General features: G+C 41.5%; 1 protein-coding gene across 1 annotated transcript; it reads right to left on the reverse strand.

The window, feature by feature from the left end:
• Positions 1–5,843: 5,843 nt before the first annotated feature.
• On the reverse strand, positions 5,844–8,117 carry LOC124488604 (E3 ubiquitin-protein ligase TRIM39-like). Its single transcript, XM_047051304.1, has 2 exons — positions 8,001–8,117; positions 5,844–7,677 (listed from the first exon to the last, which is right to left on the reverse strand). The coding sequence occupies exon 2, from the start codon at positions 7,673–7,675 to the stop codon at positions 5,978–5,980; it is 1,698 nt and encodes a 565-aa protein (XP_046907260.1). The 5' UTR covers positions 7,676–7,677; positions 8,001–8,117; the 3' UTR covers positions 5,844–5,977.
• Positions 8,118–8,590: the final 473 nt, after the last annotated feature.

An 8,590-nucleotide genomic window follows, 5' to 3' on the forward strand; every position in this document is an offset into this window, starting at 1 on the left:
GAACAGTAAGACTTGTCAAAGCCTCACAGGCTGACTAAAAATATACTTCTTTTGATTGAATCTGAGGCATGTATATATTTCATGCTAACTGGTTTGACATTCATGAGTAGTTGCTATTAAAGGTTAACAGGTGAATTGCCATCTTGTATCACTAAGATAATATTCTTATCCTCTGACCATAACACAAGAGTCACACGTACAAAGAGACAGACACACACACACATTGGACACCTCCTTGATTGATAGATGGTAAAGCAATCTGACAAAAGGCCGTATACATTTTTCTGACTGTCAGAGCGCTTTCCCAATAAAGGAAGTACAGTTACAATGCTTTGTTTTCCATTTTTACTTTGTATCATATTTCAGTTTATGTTTACCTACTTTCATTCTTGTAGGCTATATAACCTAACAGGCTTCGTGCATTTCTGTGGGACATGAACAACAATACAGACTAGCAAACAGCGATCCTCCGCAGTCACTCTTTCTCTCTTTCCATCACACACTAACACAGTGTTAGGGCAACCAGTGTTCTGTGATCATTTATGTACGTTACTAATGACGATGAGGAGGTGAAAGTAGTGAGGAAAGTGAAGGATGAAGAGGAAATGGAAGGTTCAGATAAAGGCGAGAGAGTACGTTAGGAGAGCCTAAGAAGAAGAAGTAGGATTGGGTGCGATGATGAAGATAATGATGACAAATATGACATGGTAACCAGAATGCACAACATAGTGGTGGCTTTTCCTGTTTAAAAGTCATCATATGCAACACCACCTACTGTTTTAGGTTCCAGAACATTCTCAATTCTATGCCTACATGTCATCCTGTGACTGGGTTGAGAGCTAAAAACAAAGTCTGCATTCAGTGTAATGTTTACGTGTTATGTGTTTACTGGCATCCCCACCAATAACTCACCCTCTTGGTATGTAGCTCTCACCAATTACATCTGTATCAAATTATGGACAATGTCAGGTGGTCTGAGTGGGGAAGTTATGAACATTTACACACTATTCACACTATTTGGTCAGTCAGTCTGTCTGTCTGTCTGTTTGTAGCGCTGCCCCCTGCTTGGCTGTTTGTTTCCCTGTCAGTCTGTCTGGTCTGAGGGTTAGGACAGATGGCACACAGTTCCTAGTGTCCTGCCAGTTCCTCAAACCCCATTACATCATCCATCTCTCAAACCCCGTAGCTTTCAAATTAGTCAAGCACTGAATTCTGGCAAGACGCCTTAAGATCTCACTCTGTTTGTCCCAAGGTTAGGCTGGACTGAATGGTTTCTCAAAAGACTTAGAAGTGTTGACACTTGTGATGTTTGGGAACTTAGGAAGACCATATGGAGTCTGGGGGCAGCCAGGTGGCTCCTGGTGGGACACTGTTAAGTATCTGTCTAAGGTGTGATTTCTTGGGTTTAACTTAGCATTAGCTTAGCTTCAGTAATGCTGCTCTTGTCAGGTTTGTGTGCACAAGTTTTCCCCAGTGAAATAACATTACTTCAAACCATTTAAATGAGGACAATGTGCTTTTACCCAGTTTTAAATAATAACTCATTCAAGAGAGTAAATCAAAACAAAGGGCCGGAAGACAGAGGCATCCCCCTGAGTGAGCATATGAATAATTGATCACGTGATCAACACCAGCTCTGCTGAATGTTGTATTTTGGAGATCCCACAATGCATGTTGTTAGTTGAGGATCTGCATTCTTCTGCCTCTGTCTACACACTCTAAGGATGATGTGAAAGCAATCACCTATAGCAGTATTTATATAAAAGAGAAGAAACAAGAAAATAGGTCAATAGATATGGATACAGATTATAAGAGCTACAAGTAGAGATATACACTGAGAAACAGACAAAGCGAAAGATGACTCTTGAGAGAGCAAGAGACAGACAGAAAATTCCAAAAAGACCCTTTCATCTTACTTTTGTCAAGCTACATATTACTCCTAAAATCCCTGACCTCTTGCTGACCTATGAACCTTCACATAGCCTTTATTGCCCAAGGTTAGCTTGTCCTCATTCTTCGCCGACAACCCTCGTTCTGTCTAAAGTCTAAAATTGGTTGTAGGAGTGATGTACGACTCAGGAGTTAAAACACTAATTGGGGCCATCAAAGCCTCTTAAAACTGATTTCAATAGAAGTTGCGCAACTATTTCACTAGATCAGGAGGTGTGAAAAGGTTATCAGTGGTATGTCTCACTGTTACATGTTTCTCCAAATCCTTTTTCAATGACATTCAAATGAGCATGATTGTAGTTTCACCAACCATTTTTTGTAAAGAATTTTCAAAAGGAAATGTCAACATTTTTGCGTTTTTCATCTTTATCATGTAGATTGAATTACTTTTCATTTTTGGAATACACAGCACATATTGTATGACACGTGACCATTCACACACACACACATACGTATCAAATACACGTATATAAAATACACAGATACAGAAACCAACACAGAATACAGAAACCAACACAGAATACAGAAACACATATTTTATGTAGAAATACACGTGCACAATATAGAAATACACACATACAAATACCCATACGCAATACAGAAATACAGAGATGGGAAGTGAGGGGGAAGTAATGCAGTAAAGTGGTCAATTCTTCACACGCCCACAGAACAGAAATAATTGATTATGTAACCGACTAATATCAAACAAGGAGGAGGGAAAGAATGTGTAAGGGAGAGAGAGAGAGTGCGGGAGCTCGGAGAAATGTCCGATACAACCACTCACAAATATGAGCATGGCATTTTCTAGACAAACCCAATACATCATTCCTATTCATGTCCATAACTAGCTCACCATGTAAAGCCCAACACCCATGACTGTACTGACCATGAGCACACTTTCTCAAACTATCTCAAGCTCTTGCTTCTATTCGAAAGACAGGTATTTCAATCCTTGCGTGACAGACAAATATTCTGAAGATCTTTGTAGGCTGATGAGAGTGGCATGAAGCTGGCACAGCAAATTCATGGGCTCATGAGTTGTCTTCTTGGATTGTTTACAATTGACGGTTTTCCCCCTCTTGTCACAATGTGGCAGCAAATACTAGTTTACTGTAATGGGCCTTTACAACTAGTCTCCATGACGATTTGGAAATGGGACCCAGGGATCATTTAGGCCCCATGCTATTCTCAAAATACACTTTAGGGGAATGTTATTTGGAGAGTCAGAGAATTATATATAAATAACTTGAGGAATAATGAGAGGAGGATCCCGGGAAGAACTTTCTGAAACACTCATTCCAGTTCATATCCTCTCCTCTGACCCACCCTCCCCCCTGTATACTCTCATCAAGGGACAATCAGGTATGGGGGGATATGATGACCAAACAATGGCCGAATCAACTGTGAACATCGTTAAACATCTGTTGGAATAATTTGTGATGTGTTTCCACCATTTGGCAATTGATCGCACAAGGAGTCCAAGGCCTGTGTTACTCTCCATGTGTTCATTGCTTTGAGATAGCAAACGCAATGATACGCAGACAAAATCTGAAAATCTTTATAACTCAAGTGTGACACCTACTGGAGAAAGTTGGTAGGGGAATCTTTATGTTTTTGTAGGGCCCCCAAAAACGACCTTGATGTTTCTTATTTGTGGTAGAGAGGTGGTGGAAGAGGAGGATGTGTTTGACTGCATGAGAACTCACAAGTACGGTCCAAGTAAATGTCCATTTCTTAGAGTAGATTGTAGGTGAAACTTGGACAGTTTTGTTTGAAAATAAGTTGTACTTGGTCTGAAAAGTTTGAGAACTACAGGTTCATAATACTTACAGTCAGCCAATTATTGACAGTGACATACGTTTTGTGTTTGCAAAGTTTGTTGCTTCAGTTGTTGTGTTGAATCACATTATGACTCGATTGTTGGGCAGTGATCAGATGCATTTTAAAATTTAATTTAAAGTTTCATTGACACGCACATCGGTATCACAAACACCTGCATTTCAGTTATTTGAGCCCTAGCATAAAATGACCAGCTAACACGATTCATAAATTATATCATCAGCACATGGGAAAGTGTCAGCGAGTTCTAGTCAAATGAAATTACTTACAATACTTTTGGCCACGACAGTACATTCTATTGCTTTATGCTATATCTGTGCAATAGCACCGGAGGGAAGTGTTGATTGTACCATATTAATGTAGCTTGTGACGTGTGTGCGTGTGTGTGTCTGTGTTAGATAAATGAATCTTTATCAAGTAATGCACAGGTTCGTTGAAGTCAAGGAAGTTTTATTACTTGCGGCCGGCTGCAAAAAGCCAAAAGCCTGTTACAAAAAGCCATGGTGGTACAAAGTTTGTTGCCATTTAGACAACTCCGCTCTCAACAGTCATTGATTCATACAAAGAAATGCAACTGTCACATGGCTCTTCTTTAATTGGCTGTCTCCCTTACATAGATCTCGCGCGCATGTGCATGTTTAAGTCTTGAAGTGACCCTGCTTAGGCTAAGTAAATGACATGCTTCAATAAGATAAGGATTTTCCTGTTTACCTAAGCCTAGTGTTTCCTAGAGTTCATGTTGGGGGTGGCCTCTCTCTGCCCACAAGCAATGCTAAACAAGGGAGAGAACATTTACTTCAGACTTTAAGATTAGAATGACAACAAAAGGAGTCAGGAGTGTCTTATCGAGACTCTCTGATCTTCACTGTATACGGTAAAAGAAAGAGGAAGAAGAGATGAGGAGACAACCCAGATGGAGGTACTGAGAACAAACACCTGACATGTGTCCCCTCTGGTGGACAGAGGAGGACGATCAGTAGAGCCAGGAGTGACCTTGCTGACCCCTGATCTTATCATGAACCTAGAATGGAGGACACCACCAGATGTTGGGAACACACACCTATTCCAGTTTAAGAGGTGTGTTATACAAGCAGAGAAATAGTTGTACAAAGGCAACACTAACGTAATCTAATGATTGATTACTGTACCAAATCAGAGATGAACATTCACAAATCTGTCATTCATTCACAATATAAACCAAGTTCAAGTCTTTTATTTGTCAGGTGCACAGAGCAACACAAGGTTAGACTGGGCACTGAAATTCTTAAGACAAGACAACGCAAGCACTTGGCATAACATAACATATAAGTACACAGAACAAATTTACATCTATGCTGAGCTTAGATAAGTGAACTTCCTAAATATACAGATAGCAATAAATAAACGACTATACTAACCCTAACACTAAAACTTCCTAAATTACAGATAACAATAAATAGTACGCTATACTAACCCTAATACACAAAAAAAAAAAAAAAAAAAAAAAAACCTGTTACAACCCTATAAACTAATCTAACCTAAATGGAGTACAGTGCAGTAGTGCAAATTTACAGATCAGTGACTTTGTCAATGACCAAACAGGAGCCTGGTGGCGAGGTACAGTAGTGCAATGTTACTGAAAGAGCAACCAGTAGCTGAAAGTGACAGTGTATAAGTGACTAGTGTGCAGTAAAAATGTCCATATCAGTGTCCATTGAGAAGCCTGATGACCCTTGGGTAGAAACTGTTGTCCAGTCTGCGTGTGCGCGACCGGATGCTGCGGTAACGCCTGCCAGAAGGCAACGGGGTAAAGAGACTGAAGGATGGGTGGGAACAGTCTCTTAGAATCCTGCTGGCTTTCCTAAGGCAACGTGTGTGGTAGGTGTCCTGTAGGGCTGGGAGCTTCCTGCCGATGATGAACTCAGCAGAACGGACCACACTTCGTAGGGCCTTGCGGTCCCGGTCTGTGCAGCTCCCATACCACACTGTGATACAACCAGTCAGAATGCTTTCTATAGTGCATCTGTAAAAGTTAGTAAGGATGACTGAGTCCATACCAAACTTCTTCAGTCTCCTCAGGAAGAAGAGGCGCTTACGGGCCGTTTTGACCACCTTGTCCGTGTGAACAGACCATTATCTGTTCATAACCATTATCATTTTTGGTAATTTCTTTAAGTTTGTTCTTTTTTTTGTTCATTAGTCATAGCATTCACTGTAGAGATCCTAAACTCTTGCAATAGTCTTTAAAAAAATCAGTGAATTGTATTGCTTTTTGTCCGTGTGTGACTGCAGTGATGATTAGAGGGGCAGAGTTTTTACCTCCATCATTCACACAGGGACTGAAATATGGATATAGTTTCTTAGTGAAGATGCAACCAGTGAAAGAGTAGATATGAGACCTGGCCTCCACATCATAAAAGGAGACCAGACCCTCCTCATAGTCCACAAACACCCCCACCTTCTGGGGCTTCCGTCTCAGGGAGAGAAGTAAAAATGGGGTAGCATTAGCTTCGTACAAATCTCCATTCCTCAGCCATACAGTCCAGTATCCATCCTCAGGACTCACTGTGATCTTTCCCTTCCTGTTGATGGACTCTCTGACCACTCCCAGATCCCACTTAGTCTTCCCCTCAACCTGCACCTCATAGTAGAACCTCCCTGAGGAGAAGCCCTGCTTTCCCAGCACACAGGAACAATGATCAAACCTCTCTGGGTTGCCAGGAAGATCCTGCTTTATGTTTCCATCGCTCACTTGTTTCCCATCCTCAGAGAGGATCAGACGGGGATGTGCTGTATCAGGGTCCAGAATCACATCCACTGCATACTGCTGAATCCTCTTCAGTTCAGTGTCAGACAGCTTCTCCATCTCTTTATTGAGTGTCTCCTCCAGCTGAGACACAGCTCTCCTCACTGCCGCCACACTCAGACCACTGTGGACACTGATCTCTGACCAGTCCTTGGTGTGTGGAGGGGTGCTCAGGGATGGGAAGCTCTGGAGCAGGTGGAGGTGGTCCTCAGTGTGTGAGAGCTGCTCCAGCTCAGTGCTTCTCCTCTTCAGCTCAGTGATCTCCTGCTGCAGGTCTTTAATCAACCCTTCAGCCTGTTTCTCTACTGCTTTCTGCTTCTCCTCCAAGACCACAATAAGCTCAGCCTGGCTTCTCTCAATGGAGCGCACAAGAGCAGTAAAGACCTGAACACTGTCCGTTATCTCTTTCTCTGCATCTCTCTTTCTGGTCTCTACTGAGAGTTTGATCTCCTGAACCTTCCTTAATCCCTCTTCCATCATCTGCTTCATCTCAACCATAACCTGTCTCAGTTTGAACTTCCTGTGTTCATATGCCTCTTCTAAAGTTATAAAGCCATGGGTCTTGTGATCTATTCTCATGCAGGTGACACAAACACACGTTTGGTCTTTCCTACAGAAGAGTTCTAACAGTTTGTCATGCTTCTGACACATCCTGTCCTCCAGGTTCTCCACAGGATTGATCAGTTTGTGTTTCTTCAAAGCTGCAACTCTCTGATGAGGCTCCAGGTGAGTCTCACAGTAAGAGGCCAGACACCCCAGACAGGACTTCAGGGCCTTGAGCTTGGTACCTGTACAGTAGTCACATGACACTTCAGATTTAGTAGGACGCAGGTCTGGAATGATGGTAGCTTTCAGTGGCTCTGACTTCCTGAACTGACTAGCCATCTCAGAGATGAAAGTATTGACATAAAGATCTGGTCTCTTATCAAAAGTCATTTTACACATGGGACATTGACACAGGTCACTGTTGTCCCAGTACTTGGTGATACAGGCCTTGCAGAAGTTGTGTCCACATGAAGTGGTGACAGGATCAGTAAACACATCCAGACAGATAGAACACAGGAACTGCTCTTCAGACATAAGACTGCTACAGGAAGCCATTTCTAGAATAAGACCAGAAGTTAAATTGTGAATCTTGTCAACCTATGAACTGGTACAAAACGGTATAAAAGGTATATTGAATTGTAGTTTAACAAAGGAATAACCTACAGAAATAATTCAATGTACAAATACTGCATGAAACATTGTTGTACATTTTACATTTCATTCATTTAGCAGATCCAAAGCGAGGTACAAATAGTTAACAGCAGAATATCAAGGATCAGAAGAGCCTAGTTCTACAGTCTTTCATACGTCAGAGTCAAGCAACCGTCTGTATTTACTAGTCACATCATCATTGGATACAACTGATTGATTCTGTTCTCACCTGTTGGTACTTATGTTGTGCTGTTTTCTATAATCTTTGTGTATAAAATAACCAAAACACTTAAACTAAAGTAGCACGTTTTTCCTGAGTTTAGAATCTCTTTAGTTTCATTTCAGTGAGATCATAAGAGCCTCCTCCCCTCCCAGTCCCCTGCCCTGAACAAAGTTAACCTTTTCATCACTGAATAATATCTAGCAGCTGACCAGGAAGGGTTTTATTACTTTAAAGCTACTGAAAATCAAACATTACAGCGGGTCCCTCTAACTTCAAACAAATACTGCTGAATAATTAAGGTCTTTAAGCAGACAATTATACAGTATTGTGACAGTACTGTAGTGTATACTGATCCTGTGACATTCTTTAACATAGTCAATATTCCACTCATTGAGCTAACCCAATGGGGTAAAACACTGCAGCGCGCATGCCATCAAATACTAATGCTCTTTACAACATACAACCTTGAATGTCTTCTTTGTTACCCAACGTGTCACAATGTGGGTGCATGGGTAGGACCCAATACAGGCAGGATCAGGAACGAAGGTGTTTAATTTTAAACCAGGGACAACACAGCGGTACCTACACCATGACGA

This window comes from Hypomesus transpacificus, unplaced genomic scaffold, assembly GCF_021917145.1.
Source record: "Hypomesus transpacificus isolate Combined female unplaced genomic scaffold, fHypTra1 scaffold_146, whole genome shotgun sequence".
NCBI classification, from domain to species: domain Eukaryota; kingdom Metazoa; phylum Chordata; class Actinopteri; order Osmeriformes; family Osmeridae; genus Hypomesus; species Hypomesus transpacificus.

What these genes read in the sequence shown, in the direction of transcription:
- LOC124488604 (XM_047051304.1), bottom strand. Translation starts at nt 7,675, where the DNA reads ATGGCTTCCTGTAGCAGTCTTATGTCTGAAGAGCAGTTCCTGTGTTCT.